General features: G+C 43.4%; 1 protein-coding gene and 1 long non-coding RNA gene across 2 annotated transcripts in view; one reads left to right on the top strand and one right to left on the bottom strand.

The window, feature by feature from the left end:
• Positions 1-1027: 1027 nt before the first annotated feature.
• ICA1L (islet cell autoantigen 1 like) overlaps positions 1028-17085 on the top strand; it is a 55696-nt gene continuing 39638 nt past the window's right edge. The window contains exons 1-3 of the mRNA XM_084643104.1: positions 1028-1228; positions 5583-5621; positions 11657-11822. Coding sequence (XP_084499230.1) covers positions 5605-5621; positions 11657-11822 — 183 coding nt within the window. The 5' untranslated portion in view covers positions 1028-1228; positions 5583-5604. The remainder of the gene's footprint in view (positions 1229-5582; positions 5622-11656; positions 11823-17085) is intronic.
• The window catches only part of LOC311528279, a 33160-nt gene continuing 22257 nt past the window's right edge, over positions 6183-17085 (bottom strand). The window contains exons 2-3 of the long non-coding RNA XR_014713558.1: positions 10091-10184; positions 6183-6264 (exon numbers count right to left, since the gene is read on the bottom strand). This is a non-coding gene — a long non-coding RNA (uncharacterized lncRNA). The remainder of the gene's footprint in view (positions 6265-10090; positions 10185-17085) is intronic.

Genomic DNA, 17085 nt, shown 5'->3' with positions numbered 1-17085 from the left:
ATATTGTACTGGAAAGTATAGAGCAATATTTTAAAGCGGTCATTTAGAACAAGAGGCTGCCTACTTTGTTTTTTGGCATAGAGCAATACTTAAGTTTTGTGTTCATTGTTTTTTTTCCACTTGACTTTCCTCGTTTCTCATTTTACCTCAGAGGTACATCTTTTGCTCAGGAAGATTTTTGTTGAATGCAAGGAGAAGAACAGCAGGATGTCTCCCTCCCCATTTTAAACGTCATGTTTTCAGAGCTCCCTTAACTGGAACACAAATATTGGGGGGAATATGTGAAATTTTAAATGTCACTGGAACACACAGTGCATACACCTATTACCTTTGGAACTGGTCACCATCTTCAGAATTAAACAGGGCCATAAGTACTCCATAGGATTTGGAATGACAGTGGAGATGACTTTCTCAAACCAAAATTAATTCCAGGTTAGCTTTCCATCAGGCATCTCTGCTTGGGCCTGTGCTATTAGCTCTCACTTTAATGCCTATATAGGAGACAAGGAGAAAACTTATATCTTATCTTTCCCCGTCCTTATGGTTGGTTGACACGATTAGGCAATGCCATGTCTCCATTAGAGTGGAAGCTTCAAAGGGCAGAGCCCTTGTCCTCTTACTTGCCTGTAAAGCCCCCTGTACCCTTGAGCAAACAACCACCACCAGAGGAGAACATGACAACGTTAACTTCAACTAAGGCGAGATTAAATATCTGCGGGCACATGTACCCTTTCCCCCCACAGTAGGTCACGCACCCATTCTATATACAGCTGGTACCACTGAAATGCAGCCCCCTCTGGGTGTCAGGGCAGCAGCCAGACAGCACAGTGGGGGCGGGTGCCCGAGGAATGGGTGTGGGGCCTACTGGCGCCGGCGGGCGGAACCAGGTGTTCTGCAGGTTGGGGTCACGCATGCCCCCCGTTCCCCACCAGCCCGTGTCAGTCAGTCAGGCGAGGCGGGGCGGGGCGGGGTGGGAGTACAATGGCCCCTCCCTCCCCTCCGCCACCTGACCTGCTCCGTCGTGACAGACAGTCCCGACCGGTCTCGAGTGCTCGGAGGCGGAGCGGCCCACCTGGTCCCAGGGAGGCTCCGGCACCCGATCCAGGGCGGCTTGCGGCTCCCTATTACGCTGGGTGGGGGGCCAACGGGCCGGAACCGTCAGCCGCCCCGGCTGCTTCGGGCATCGCCTCGCGGACTCCTGTCACCGGCCCCCGCAGGCTGCATGGCGGTGAGTGACTGTCCGTGGCCGTACACCGGGCTGGGGAGGTGGAGACGGCTCCCTGTCTCCGCCGCCCCGTGCGCGCCCTCTTCACTGCCCGTTGCCGCCGCCCTGCTCGCTGCCCGTTATGCCCCCCACGCATACACACAGCACGCGCCGCTCCCCTCGCTGCCCGTTACCGGCCCCGCCCCATACACACAGCACGCGCCGCCCGGCTCGCTGCCCGTTATTCTCCACAGCCTCAGAGCACGCGCCCCCCTCGCTGCCCGTTACCGCCTCCCGCCAGCCCCCAGCCTGCCCCAGGAATGTCAGTTACTGCTCCCGCCAGGACTCCCTCAGTGACATTTACTGTGCCCTCCAAAATCTTAGTGCCCCCACAGCATTCCCCCTCCATGCCCGTTCATGCCCTCCCCCCTGCAACCTAGCACCTCATCACTGCCCGTTACTGTTCCCCCAACAGATAGCGCCGCATCACTGCCAGTTACTGCCACTCATATGTGTGCCTGCCCTCAGCAACTTCTTTTTCTTCTCCTAGGTACCAGGGCCCTTCCACCCCAAATTTCCACTGCGGCCCTTTAGAGTGACCAGACAGCAAGTGTGAAAAATCGGGACAAGAGGTGAGGGGTAATAGGAGCCTTCGTAAGAAAAAGATCCCAAAATTGGGACACCTGGTCACACTAGGGCCGTTAGCTGCAGAGCGTAAAAGGGGATTTAATTTCCACTGGGGACGAATGAAGCACATATTTTGATGTGCTAGTAGGAGGAAGGTTGAAAGAGCTCAGGCTATTGCTACTTGGCATCTCTCTCATTTGAACAACATTTAACATATGCCTTCAAACTACTGATCATATATCAACTACTGCTACTAATATTTCTACAGCATCTACAGCTCTCAATGGGACTAGAGACCCAGTGTGCTGGGGTCTGTACTAACAAGTATGAAGAGACAGTGGTAGGGTGACCAGATATCCTGATTTTATAGGAAGTTTGGAGTTTGTGGGCTTTTTCTTATATAGGCACCTATTACCCCCCACCCCAATTTTTTATACTTGCTATCTAGTCACCCTACACTGTGGGTACGTCTACAGTGCAGTATAAACACAAGATTTGAACTGAAACCTAACCTCCTCCCCCCACCCCGCTTGCATCTACACACAAATCACTCTAATCAAGGGCTAAGCAGCCACATTTTGGGAGTACACTAAGTAGTCTGGGTATGGATGGCTGGACACAAGCTTGCATAATACAGTATAGACACTGGAACCCCATGCTGGGACACAGGATTCAACAATTCCTAAACTGGGGCTATAAATGAGTGTCAACGCTCAAGCCCTAGGTTAACAACAGACATATAATTTAAAGTCTAACAGAACACTCTTAAAACAGAAGTTTGCCGAAAATTATAGATGATAATCTCAAATTTCTCAGGACTTTTAAGCACTTTTGATTGTCTTTGGGACAATGTTTGGGGCTGTTAAAACCTGGTGCATTCCCTATGTGAGCTTTTGGGTGTTTTCACATACATGGACGCACACAATCACCTTCACATCCTAAAACTAAAGAAAGTAAGAAGGCTGATACATCTCACAGGTAATGAAAAATAGAAAATGAAAAATAAGATACTTAAAATTTTAGGAGTTCACAAATTCTTCAGTTCTCACAGTCTTCTGGACTCCCATGGAATAGGTCTGGAACTGTAGTCAGGGAGTTAGATCGTGATGTTCTGCTGGCACCGTGCTTCTTGTTAGCAGGCCTTATTTGGGGGCCTGGAAAGACTGGTCAAATGTTGGCAGAGACTGTTAATTGATGTTATGACTTCCTCTCACTAAGGTGATCAGTCTTGATGATTCTGGAACATCGGTCTTCCATGAAATAGCTTGTTTACCTGAAAGGTGAGGTTTCTCAGCCTTATCCTGATTCTTATGATTTACGAGTTTCACTTGGTCCACCTTGCAGCTCCTCCCTCCAAGGTCTTTTGACAGATCAGGTGCAAGGCCTATTATGAAGCCATACAACTCAATCTAGTTAAGTTTGAATTAGGTCATTGTTAGCAAGTGTCAACTTGGAAAAGGCCTTTTTAAGCCAGCAGTTTTTAAAATATTTGATATTTTCAATATCACGATAACTACTGGTTTGTAGCCCTCCAAAATATGAAAAATCCTGACACATAAAACCCACTTTTGAGGAAGCTGGCGTGGTCTTATCAGAGTCAAATGTTTTAAAAAGTCATGTCACCAGTTATCAGAAAATTCAATATAAAACTCCTATAAAAATAACTAATGAGAAAACCCTTAACATAACAAAGCCAGTTCCTCAAACATTCATTCATCCATCCATCATCAAATGAAAAATAATCCAGACTTATGATAAATGTAATCAAGGCAATTATGATGCTAGTCCTATTTTGGAACAGGGCTATCGCTCAATTTATCTTCTAAAATCTAGATTTTTATAGAGCAAAGTTACTTTAAAGCTTATAAGTTTTAATTAACTGTTTCAAGCTATGACTCTGAAATCTGACAACTGGGTTTTAAAAACTTGATTGTAACTTCATTGCACATTTCCTTGCCAGCTAATTGAATCTTGGTAACTTGTACCAATGACAAAGAGACCTGTTGCAAGTTACTGAATTCTGCAAACTATCAAGTGAACAAAAATAAAAACATTCATGATGCACCATCTGTTTTCGTCAGTTATAGTTTAATTAGTACTGTATAATGTACTGGTAATATCCCTGCATATTGTTCTTAATAATTGAAGTCCCTATCTGCTATCACATCTTTGGGAAGTTTAGTTTAATTTAGTAATTTACTAGTACAAACTAAACAAGGATTAAATGGGCTTAAGTGCATCTGCATTAGGGGGCATCATTTATTTAACTACACAGACTTCAAATTAATTTAGTTAAAACTGTACAACTTTTCTAATATAGACAAGTCCTAAATATTGAGCAAATAGATGCACATTGGGTAAATGTCAATATGTATTTGTATAAAACCACACTGACTCTACTCATTAGGTTTGCTTCATTTGAGTGTGCAATCAGTTTTCTCTTTTAAAAATAAAAAAAAGTCCCAGAGATGATGTATGTGGAAAGCCTATCTACAGAACAGGTGAGACATTTAATGAATGTTCCTAGGGCTAGAGTTTTTTTCTACATGATTTTTCTGTGGAGAATTTTGTTGTAGAAAGGAATCAAGGATGAGAAAAAAGTTTTCCAAAAGGTAAAGAACAAACACTTCTTTTAAACCTCATGCTGTTCTAAGTTTCATGAATCAGCACCGTGTTTCTCAGTGCCACCAGCTTCCTTCTCTCTGGTAAAATAACAAGGAGTCCTTGTGGCACCTTAGAGACTAACAAATTTATTTGGGCATAAGCTTTCGTGGGTTAGAACCCACTTCATCAGATGCATGGAATGAAAATACAGGAGCAGGTATAAATACATGAAAGGATGGGGGTTGCTTTACCAAGTATGAGGTCAGTCTAATGAGATAAATCAATTAACAGCAGGATAGCAAGGGAGGAAAAATAACTTTTGAAGTGGTAAGAGAGTGGCCCATTACAGACAGTTGACAAGAAGGTGTGAGTAACGGTAGGGAGAAATTAGTATTGGGGAAATTAAGTTTAGGTTTTGTAATGACCCAACCTAAACTTAATTTCCCCAATATTAATTAAACTAGTTTTCCAACCCAAAAGAATATGAGATTTCAGAAATTTTTCCCATCCCAAAATGGGACAAAAAGTCAAAATATCAAATAGTTGTGAACTAATAATTCAAAAAAATTCAGATTGGATCAATTGAAATGTTTCATTCTGACTTTTTATTCCACCTTTTCCCCCCTTTAAATTAATGTACATTTTGAAACAGAAAGTAGTTTAAAAAAAAAACTTTTTGGTTTAGAAAACGTTGAAACATCCCATTTCAACAATTTGAAATTTATTTCGACCTGGGAAATTAACTGAAACTGACCTTTTCCCATGAGCAGTTTTGGTTTTGATGAATTGTCATTTTCCAACAAAAAAACACTTAGTAGAAAAATTCCCAACCAACTGTAGTTTTAATTTCTTACTCCCACAACCCTGAAGCTTGATTTTCTGTAAGTTCTCAGCAAGGTTAGATAAGTGTGAGTTTTCTTGTCTCTCTCTTCAGAAATATTGTTTTATGTCAAGTCCCCTTCTTCCCTCCTGTAACCTTACCCCGGACGATGGTATCCTGCCCAACATATAAGAAATTTCTTTTTATTGCTCTTTGATGATTCAGCTTTCAGTTGCTGTTCCTTCTCTGTACTAAATGTGCTTTTTCTGGAATGATGTGGTGGAAGTGAAAAGAAGAGAAAAAAATTTTTTTTGTCTATTTCCATAGGTGTAACAATAACCACATCAGAATGGATAACCATCCTAGGTGAGTCAGGAATGTGTTACCTTATAGCAATATACAATACCCAGAAGAAAAATATTGCTGAAAAAAAGAGAGCCTTATTTAAAAATTTTAGCATTATCCTTCCTGGGGAAAAAAGGCTGTAAAAAGACTGCACATGGTTTATAATATTATAAGAAACAAAATAATCTTTTAAAAAATGTTTACTTTGTGTAATTTCTTTTCTGACTATCCCTCTTTATCTCCCGTCCTATGCATTGAATTTGTTTTCTTGGTGACTCCACCACAACATGAGTGTTCCCTGATCTTGAAGTGATTTACAAGAAGTGACCTGAAAAGTGTTTCAGGTAGCACAGCCATGTGGAAAAGAGGAAAGCTTCACACTGTTTTTGAGCCAAAGCAATAACATAGTCTTGAAAATTATATATATTTTTAAAAGGTATTTCTCCCATCACCTTAGATTAATACAGGCTACAAAATTATTTCCTGAAATGGTTTTGAAGATTACATTTTTTTCAAAAAACAAAGGCTAGTTTTGGCTAGGGCACAAATACTATCTCTTTCCCATCTTATTTGATGTTCCACCATACCTCTCCTCCAGTATCCAGCCACCGTTCTTTAGTTTAAACAGTCTTCCGTATAAAAGTTCTCCTAGGCTGAGTCCACACTGTATAAAAGAATTGTGACAAGTGACCCCCTGGATCCCTTCTCAACTGGTATTGAAGTAATTTGCCTTGCTGATGTGGACAGGGTCAACACCTATTGCAGGAAGCAACACACCAGATAGACTTACACCATCAGAACTTGCAGCCTGGGTTCCACGGGCAAAGTCTGTTCTAGTGTGTCAGCCTTAGCTTTGATATTCCCTTTTTATTTTGCTTTTGTCAACCTAAATCTTTATTTTAGTCAGGGGTGAAAGTAAAATGGAGCTCTTACCAGTTCAGGGCCATCTCCTCCTCCCTCCCCTCCCCGGAAGGGGTGGGGCCTCAGGCGGAAGGGGCTGGGCTAGGGTCAGCATCCCCCAAGCCAGCCCATCTGCACTGCCTGGCCCACATCACCGGGGACTCCAGCGGTGATTTAAAGGAGCAGCAGCGGCCAGAACTCCGGGCCTTTTAAATTGCGGCCCGGGGGCAGCTATTTCTTTTGCCACTCCCCCGTTGGCGGCCGGGGGGGGGGCACAAAAGGGGAAACAACAATAAAGCGCTGCCATGGCAGCGCTTTAAGGACCCTGCTTAAAGTGCTGCCGCAGCAGTGCTTTAATGTCACTGCCCCTTTTGCGCCCCCCATTGACGACCCGGCAGCACTTTAAAGTCAGAGGTACGGGCCGGTATTGGCGGCTACTTTTTACCAGTATGCCGTACCGGCCCGTACCGCCTTACTTTCACCCCTGATTTTACCATTCTGCATTTATGTTCCTGAAGGAGATTTTTTTTTTCATGTTTGCTTCATAGGAATTCATCTATTCTATATGGCTGCATACGCTGTTTACATAGTTACATCCCAGTCAGGCAAACATGCAAACACATGAATGGTCCCAATGAAAATTGTGCAGTGTTAAACATATACATAACTGTTTGCAGGATTGGGGCTTCAAACATTAATCCTGCAAGCTGATCTGTGCAGATGGACCCCTATGCCCATGTGGAGTCTTGCTGAAGCGGATAGGAAACTGCACAGAGTAGTTTGCAGGATAGGGCCTTTAATAAAAGTGACAGTTACTTTTTGGTAGAAATAGCCCTAGTTAGGTCTTTATGAACATCGTTTGAGAAACAGAGAGATGCTCAGTATCATGGTTACTGGGCACCTCTGTCCCCTTTCTGGTCTCTCGAAGTGTATGCCCACAAGAATTTGGTCAACCCTGGGATGGAATTCTACAAATCTCTCATAAATAGACCAAGTTATTGGCTACAATACCCTATGTATCAACTGTTCTTACTCTGCAGGACCAACTGAGGTCAAACACCTGCAGTTCTCCTCTTTGGGAGTCTCTGATCAATGGCATACTGTAATAAAACTGTCAAAACATACATATTATGTATTTTAACAGTAGAAAAAATGCCTTTAAGGAAATAAATTTAAAACAGTCTACACATTTCTGTCTTATCTAAAATCTTATTGTCACCTAATGGTAAACTAGGCAGACTTAACTTCTTCCAACACACTCAGTAGGTCCTTGTGTCTTAGTGTGGTCCCCGAAACAACTCTCTTTCCCCCTTCTTTTGAAAGGGCAATCCTAGGTAAACTTGCCACATCTCTTTTGATCTCCTGTGTTCCCAAGCTTTTCCTTTCTGGGCATTGTCGCTTTACTCTCAAATGTGTGCTGAGAAGTGACTTATTTTGAGCCATTCTTTCCTATCCTCTCTGTTTTTCACATGCTATTAAAACTAAATCAATATACTCATACATTAAACATCCCAATAACCAGGTCAACATGCAGTATTCATAAATTACAGAGCAGTTCCAAATCAGTCACATCTAATAACCTGCAGGATCAGGCCTCAAGAGCCATAGTATCCAGTAGTGCTAATCTGCAATGCAAAGCACATCTGATCTAGTTTCTAAATCAAGCTTGCGTGTATCAATTGGAGATGTTGTGCCTGGCATCATTTTACAAGGCTTCTCGAATTGCAGGTTTCAAATAACGGCTTCTTCTAATACAATATCTGACAGGATCTTAAAGTTGTGAAGCTGTTTAGACTCTCTCGTCTTTATTTAAGATAAATATACTGAAAAATGATATGGCAATGACAGATGGTTAGCCCTGATCCTCTAGAGCCACCTAACATATGTGCATGTCCACAGGCTTTAATTTCTTCATTAAAAATTACAATATCTTCTTTATTATATAGACATGTTTAGCATTTGGTGTTGTTACCAGTTCCAAACAGTACAATCAACTGTCCACATATCTAAATAGTTGTAAGATATCTGGGACTATTCTATGCAAGTTTAATAATCCTATTATAGCTTTGTTTTTGTTTTTTCAGTCCCACTCTTGCTAGTGTTCCCTATCTATCCTGGCATGTTCTAGATATGGTTTAAGATAATAGGGGCTATGTCACATAAATATTTAAACAAGTCAAGAGGTGGATGTGTCTGACAAAGAATGAAAATTTGGTGCTCACTATTTCATTTCTGTTCTTTGAAAGGACTTGCCTGCAAATCTGATTTTTTTTCACAATACAGGAGCTGAGGGATCTATAGTATAGTTTCTCTCATGATTTACTATGCCATTTCATTTAAGCCTTGACAAAAAAAATACTATCTAGAGTTTATATAAAATATGTAGTTAGTTAGTGCAGCCTTGGAATATATAATTGTGATGGCCTCTAGAGTGGGTGGCTCTTCCTTACACTACCCCCATTCCACATCTGTACAACTACTTCTGTGTTGCTGTGGAGAATGGACATTAATAATGGACCAGAGGCACCAACTTTCTAATGTGGTGGGGGAGCTCGACCCCTGCTCTGCCCCAGGCCCTGCCCCCACTCCACCCTTTCCCCAAAGCCCTACCCCAGCCCTGGCTCTTCCCAACCCCCACTCCGCCCCCTCCCCTGAGCATGCCCCGCCCTCACTCCTCCCCTCCTGGCCATCGCGGAACAACTGATCGTGGTGGAAGGGAGGGGGAGGCACTGATTGGCGGAGCCGCTGGCAGGTGGGAGGTGCTGGGAGGAGGAGGCAGAACTGATTGGGGTGCTGCTGGTGGGTGCTCAGCACCCACCATTTTTTTCCCCCTGGGTGCTCCAGCCCTGGAGCACCTATAGAGTCAGTGCCTAGCTGATGCACACCCCCTTTTGAAGAACAGAAATTAATCAGCCAGATTTCTTTCCCCTATCCCTGATAAAACAGAATTAATGTTAGGTTGTTTTAAAAGGATGATCCAAATTGATCCAGTTGCCTAGCTGGGATTATTTTGGTCTAAGGATATGTCTTCACTGTAGAGTTAATCAGGTTATCTAGCCTCAAGTTAACTTTTCTTAAATTAGCCTGCATCGAGTGAGAGTGGCCACACTCTGAAATAGCATTTGAGCTGTAGAGTGGTCATTTTAGCAGCTGACAAGTTGTACTAACTCCAGTTGTAGCCTGTATCCCGACAGGCCGGGCAACTCCAGTTACAAGCACCCCCACACTCAAGGGTTTTTGTGTACAGATGGGACTTGAATTGGGGCACCAGTCAAGGTATAATTCTAACTTCTCTAACTCAGCAGTGAAGACAAGCCTTAATTGTCCTGTGAATTACAAGAGAGGTGCAGCTGTATGCAGTTACAACATTGTAAAGTTAGATGAACTTTGTTTAAATGAGACAGATGCTTAATCAGAATGAATTGGACTCTACCAGATTGTCCCAATTAGGTGAGTTATGCTAAAGAATGCTGAAGAAATCATAAACTATGACAAATTTCATTTAGCTTTGTTCTTTTTGTGTGTGTATTGTATCAGTTTGGCAACTAAATTATTTTTATACAAAATTAAAACATGTAAACGTTGCAAACCTGTGAAATGTCTTCCAATGGACTCTCTAGTGAAAGTCAACCAATACTTGTCACGTCTTCACATGAGATCTGAACTGGTGTGATTTTGGAGAACCTGAAAGATAAAAATTTTGAGGCAAGTTATGTCCCTTTGACTGTGTTATTTGGGGCAGTCATGATAGGTGCCGACTCTGCAGATGCTCTGGGACTGGAGCACCCATTGAACCGGCAGCCCCTCAGATCAGCTCCTCCCCCACTCCTCTCAGCGCCTCCCGTCCACTGCAATCAGCTGTTCAGCGGTGTGCAGGAGGCTCTGGAGGGAAGGGGGAGAGCAGGGGCAGGAAGAAGGCAGGGGAAGGGGTGGAATGGGGCAGGAAGAGGAGGGGTGTGAGTGGAACGGGGGTGGGAAGAGGCAGGGTGGGGGCTTGGGCGAAGGGGTTGGAGTGGGGGTGGGGCCTGGAGCAGAGCGAGAGTCCAGCATCCCTGGGGGAAATCACAAAGTCGGCGCCTCTGGCATTGAGTATATATTTCATGAACAGATGTGTTTTTTGTTGAGTCAGTTGGAAATTACCTTTAAACCTTTGAAAGCATGCTAACATTCAACATACCAAACAGCTATAAAGACAAAACACTGATATAATTTCTATTGAATGAAAATCAGTTATCTGAGCTGTTGAGCCAAAAAGTTCCCTCATTTAGTTTTTACAGTGCCTATATTCAACACATTTTAAAGTAGCTAGGAATTCTGAGCTTTGTTTAGTCAGTGGCCATAAGCAGAACCACCATGTCCTGTGAAAAGAAAAGGAGTACTTATTTATTTGAGCATTAAGTGAAGTACCTATGTATAGGGTAGAAAATTGGAAGTTTACAGATACCTGCAACATTGTACATACAGCTGGTTGCATTTTTTTTTTTTAAAATAAACCTTTTTCTCCCATTGGAAAATATGGGTTTGTCAAAATTGAACTTTCCTCTGGGAAAGTTGAGTTCTGCAATTTTTTTCCTTTCTTTCAGAAATCAAAACATTTTTTTTTGAGAAAAGTGAAATGTCAGCTCCAAAAGGAAAATCATTTTGAACTGTCTATTTAAAAGTAAAGAGTATTATTTCAAATTGATATTTTGATAATATTTTTAAATTAAAATAATTATTTCTTAAAAATAAAATTCTTAAAATAGTTTTTGCAAAATAACATTGTCAAAATGGTAATTTTTCAGACCTTTTTGTTTTGTGAAAATTTGAGTTCCTATCCCAGTTTGGAATGAAAACAAATAATGAAATATCAAAATTCCTTTCCATATAGCTCTAATTGTACTAATCACTTTCAACCTATGCTGCAGTAAATAGTCCTAATGGTTAAAAATATGTAAGTACCAATTCAGACATCATTATGATGGACTATGGGGCTTTCATACGAACTAGACATAACGCACAAATAGATTTCAAAGAGCATTCAGAAAGTACTATATCAGCACTGATTGGCTAAATTGTTTTGCATTGGTAATACTTTATTAATTTCTTGCTTTGTTGAATACATAGTAAATTGTTGAAACAATTCTTTGGTCTGTTTACTAATCTTTTTCTCATAGTCACTCCAAGGATACCAATGGAAAATATAGGTCAGAAGACCAGTCTGTAGTCAGCAGAATGCAGAAGAAATACTGGAAGACAAAGCAAGTCCTAATCAAAGTTACAGGAAAGAAAGAAGACGAGCATGTGGTTGCATCTGATGCAGAGCTGGATGCCAAACTGGAGGTAAACGTAAGGATAATGTGACCATGTCTATACTACAAACTTTGGTTGATGCAAGTTACATTGCTGTATAGCCACCAAAGTCTGTGTATTGCTCATGTGCATGCATACCTAGCTGCTTGCGTCAGCACTGCGCATATTCTCTAGGTGTAATTGTGTTGATGTAAAGTACAGTGCACCACGGGTAGGTATTTCAGTGTGCCTCACGCTGCTGTTTGACACGATATCTTTTGGGAACTTTTCGCAATGTGTTGTGGGACAGAAATGAATTGCTGAGGAATGTCTGGGAGCTAGGGGTCAGGTTCCCAGAATGCAACTTACTCCATCCCATAATTTGTGCCTTTTTTTTTTTTTTAAATCCCACAAACCTGTGCAGTACATTTTGGTGTCCACCATCTCAGACAGAAGCATGGTGCTCTGCATTGCTCTCACGAATGTTGCAAATACAGGACACACTCAGACATCCAGGAAGTACCACAAGAACATGAGGGACATGATAATTTCTTCTTGGACATTTTGCAGAGGAACATCTCAGAAAATAATTCAAGGTGGTTGACGGTGTTCATGGAGCAGCTACATACAGTGCAGTACTGCTTCTGGGTCCATGAACTGAGCACTGACAGGTGGGATCGTATCATAATGCAGGCTTGGGACAATGAGCAATGGCTGCAGCATTTTCTGATGTGAAAAGCCACATTCCTGGATCTGTGTTCTAAGCCACCTCAACCCTCTAGCGCAGGGACACCAGAATGAGAGTTGTACTGGCAGTGGAGAAATTAATTGTGATCCCGCTCTGGGAGCCTGCAATACTGGATTGCTACCAGTCAGTGGGAAATTATTTTAGAGTTGGAAAATCCACAGTGGGGGCTGTCATCATGCAAGCGTTTAGGGCCATTATTTGTCTGCTGGTATGCAGGACTGTGATTATCTGCAATATTCAGGACATAGTGGATGGATTTATAGCAGTGAAGTTCCTGAACTGGACTGAGGGCAATAGATGGCATGCACATTGCTTTTTTGGCACCAGCCCACCTTGCCATAGAGTTCAACAGAAAGGGCTACTTTTCTATAGTTATCCAAGTGTTGATGGATCACTGGGGACCCTTCCCTTCACTGATATTGATGTGGGCTGGTCAAGGAAGGTGAATGATGCTCACATCTTCAAGAATACAGGACTGTTGAGAAAGCTGCAAACAGGCATGTTGTTTCCAGATCAGCAGATTACCTTTGGGGATATTGAAACTCCAATAGTGATTTGAGGGACCCAATCTACCCTTTGCTGATGAAGCTATACATGAGCCCCAAGCCTCAATAGCATCAAGGAAAGATTCAATGACTGACTCAGGTGTAGAATGACTGTTGAATGTGATTTTGGTAGATTGAAGGAATGCTGGCACTGCTTACTCAGTAGATTGGGTCTCAGTGGAGAAAAATATCCCAATGGTTGTAACTGCCTGATGTGTCCTGTGTAACATCTGTCAGGCAAAGGGGGAAAAGCTGCTGACTGGGAGGAGGTGGAGAAGCTGTCTGCTGACTTTGAACAGCCAGACATGGGCTATTGCCAGACATGGGCTATTACAAGAGCCCAATGTACAGCTATGCCCCTGAAGGAGGATTTGAAACCACACTCTAACAGTCAGCCACAGTGGTGTTCTGTGATGGACTGTCCTTTGGGGCTTTGAAATGGGGCTTTGAAATTGGAAAGACAGCAATAATTTCTTTCCATTTCATTGCACAAATGTAGTCCATTGTGGTGATGCATACACTAGCTGTGGCTCTCACATAATTGTGAAGCTGTGGTTTTCTTTGCTGTCCCCCCCGTATGGAATGGTGGGGGTAAGGAGGTGGCCTATGATGCCACATGGAATGTGGGGAGGGGGGTTGTAGGGAGTTGCTGCTGTGGAGTTCTCCAAGGACTGCAAAAAGTGGAGAGGCCAGGATTTTTGGACATGTAGGTCAATCAGGGTCTGCATCATTTGGGTTTGCTGCCTGAAAAGACCCATTATGTCCTGATGCATCTTCCTCTCCTTTTCCTGCTGGGATTCCTGGGCCTGTCTCCCTTCTTTCCTTCTCCATACTGTCTGACATGCCTGGTGTTTGTGGAAACCAATGCTGCATTGGAACACAATCTCACTAAACGTTCTCCCTCATCCTCTTTTTTTCTCCTCCTCATCAGGGTTAGCCATATTGCAGGTGTGGAGGGGACATCCCTCAAAGCTGCAACAGCAGCAACTGCTGCTGATAAAAGCAGACAGATGTATCATTGGATTTACAGTCATACCAGAAAGGGAAAGAAAATTTTCAAACCTCACTTCCCTTAGTCCCATAAAACTTAATAAGACACATTTATTAACACTTTGGCTGTAGAGCGCCTCTGCACAGCACTGCTCCCCAACTCCAGCCATAAAAACTATTGCCTGCTAGGGATGAGTATGGGGGAGGGAACTTCAGTTGCATGAAACAATAGAAGTTCAGTTCTTATTCCATGGCTATGAGTATAAGGCAATGGCATAATTCTTCTGCTCTACTCTGCGCGGATTAGGCCTCAACTGGAGTATTGTGTCCAGTTCTCAGTGCCACATTTCAGGAAGGATGTGGACAAATTGGATAAAGTCCAGAGAAGAGCAACAAAAATGATTAAAGGTCTAGAAAACATGATCTATAAGGGAAGATTGAAAAAATTGGTTTCTATGATTCTGTCCACAGGCAGTGGTGGTTTTAAGCTGATATCTCATTCCTGAAGGCAACAAAGGCACAGAGAGCACAGCTGCTACTGGCCTTCTGAAACCACCTGGGCCCATATGCCTCTAGCCTGTGTACTGCAATGGTGCCAATCAAACTCATCACAGAGTGCTGTGGGAAAGTGTCCCACCAAGAAGGAAGAAATAATGCAGCCAGCCTTATCAACCTTTGGAGATTATTAAAGAGTATTTCCATTAAAGTTCCCTCAAGATCTCGCTGGAGGATACAAGGGACATCTGCCTGTGTATATAAACAAACTGCTCCACATGGCTTCCCTGTCTTCCCCTCGCCATTTAACTCAACAGGGGAATGAAATGCAGATGCCAACGCTACCTCTGTTTGTTGTACTGCTACCTCTTTAAATGTAAAGGTTTAAGGAAAAACGTATGTGCACACTTACCCAAGGTCCCAACCCCTTCACTGGGCTTGTCCATGCTCAGCTGCCAGGACTGTGGTGGGGTCTTCAGTAGGTCCTGGCTCATGGGACAGCTGAAGCCCCCCAACTGTCCCCTCCTCTTTCTCTTCATCACTGTTCATGGCAGGACTTTCTGTGTCAGGCTTCTCTAAGGTATCCTGCAGAGTACTGGTGGGATCTCCACCAAGTATGGCATGCAGGCCTTTGTAAAGTAGCACATCTGCGGCTCAGCAGCAGATCGATTGCGGCACTCCCTGGCCTTGTGGTATACTTGGCACAGTTCCTTAGTTTCCATGTGGCACTGCTACTGATCACGGTTATTCCCCTCTGCCTGCATCCTCCATACATTCTGTTTGCAGATGTCCATGTTTCTAGATGCCTCATGGTCTCGGACGCCATCCGATGGTCCAGAGACATCTACATCAAACACATCACCGGCCACCGACACTACCAGGAGGTGTGAGCCAGTACGAAATCGTGCATTAACTACGAGAAAGGGACTGAGAGACTTTTTCCACTGGACCATATGAATTGGAACCATAAATTCACTGAACATTAAATCTCACCAAATGAGGGTAAATCCATCCTCATCGTCTCTACCCCTTTTACTCCATACCTGAACATACCTTATTCCCTGATGCAAGTGCTGGAGGAACCAACGAGGGGCAGAGCTCTTCTTGACCTGCTGCTCACAAACCAGGAAGAATTAGTAGGGGAAGCAAAAGTGGATGGGAACCTGGGAGGCAGTGACCATGAGATGGTTGAGTTCAGGATCCTGACGCAGGGAAGAAAGGAGAGCAGCAGAATATGGACCCTGGACTTCAGAAAAGCAGACTTTGACTCCCTCAGGGAACTGATGGGCAGGATCCCCTGGGAGAACAACATGAGGGGGAAAGGAGTCCAGGAGAGCTGGTTGTATTTTAAAGAATCCTTATTGGGGTTACAGGAACAAACCATCCTGATGTGTAGAAAGAATAGTAAATATGGCAGGCGACCAGCTTGGCTTAACAGTAAAATCCTTGCTGATCTTAAACATAAAAAAGAAGCTTACAAGAAGTGGAAGATTGGACAGATGACCAGGGAAGAGTATAAAAATATTGCTCGGGCATGCAGGAGTGAAATCAGGAAGGCCAAATCCCACCTGGAAGGTGATGTTAAGAGTAAAAAGAAGGGTTTCTTCAGGTACGTTAGCAACAAGAAGAAAGTCAAGGAAAGTGTGGGCCCCTTACTGAATGAGGGAGGCAACCTAGTGACAGAGGATGTGGAAAAAGCTAATGTGCTCAAAGCTTTTTTTGCCTCTGTCTTCACGAACAAGGTCAGCTCCCAGACTGCTGCACTGGGCAGCACAGCATGGGGAGGAGGTAACCAGCCCTCTGTGAAGAAAGAAGTGGTTCGGGACTATTTAGAAAATCTGGACGAGCAAAAGTCTGTGGGGCCGGATGCGCTGCATCCGAGTGTGCTAAAGGAGTTGGCGGATGTGATTGCAGAGCCATTGGCCATTATCTTTGAAAACTCATGGCGATCGGGGAGGTCCCAGATAACTGGAAAAAGGCTAATGTAGTGCCCATCTTTAAAAAAGGGAAGAAGGAGGATCCTGGGAACTACAGGCCAGTCAGCCTCACCTCAGTCCCTGGAAAAATCATGGAGCAGGTCCTCAAGGAATCAATTCTGAAGCACTTAGAGGAGAGGAAAGTGATCAGAAACAGTCAGCGTGGATTCACCAAAGGGCAAGTAATGCCTGACTAATCTAATTGCCTTCTATGACGAGATAACTGGCTCTGTGGATGAAGTGAAAGCAGTGGACATGTTGTTCCTTGACTTTAGCAAAGCTTTTGACACAGTATTCTTGCCAGTAAGTTAAAGTAGTATGGGCTGGATGAATGGATGATGAGGTGTATAGAAAGCTGGCTAGATTGTCGGGCTCAACGGGTAGTGATCAATGGCTCCATGTCTAGTAGGCAGCCGGTATCAAGTGGAGTGCCCAAAGGGTCGGTCCTCGGGCTGGTTTTGTTCAATATCTTCATAAATGATCTGGAGGATGGTGTGGATTGCACCCTCAGCAAGTTTGCAGATGACACTAAACTGGGAGGAGAGGTAGATACGCTGGAG

The sequence above is a fragment of the Lepidochelys olivacea genome, assembly GCF_965140295.1.
Source record: "Lepidochelys olivacea isolate rLepOli2 genome assembly, chromosome: 11".
Lineage (NCBI taxonomy): Eukaryota > Metazoa > Chordata > Testudines > Cheloniidae > Lepidochelys > Lepidochelys olivacea.
The sequence above is the reverse complement of the archived record's forward strand: the minus strand, read 5'-3'. Positions and strand labels throughout refer to the sequence as shown.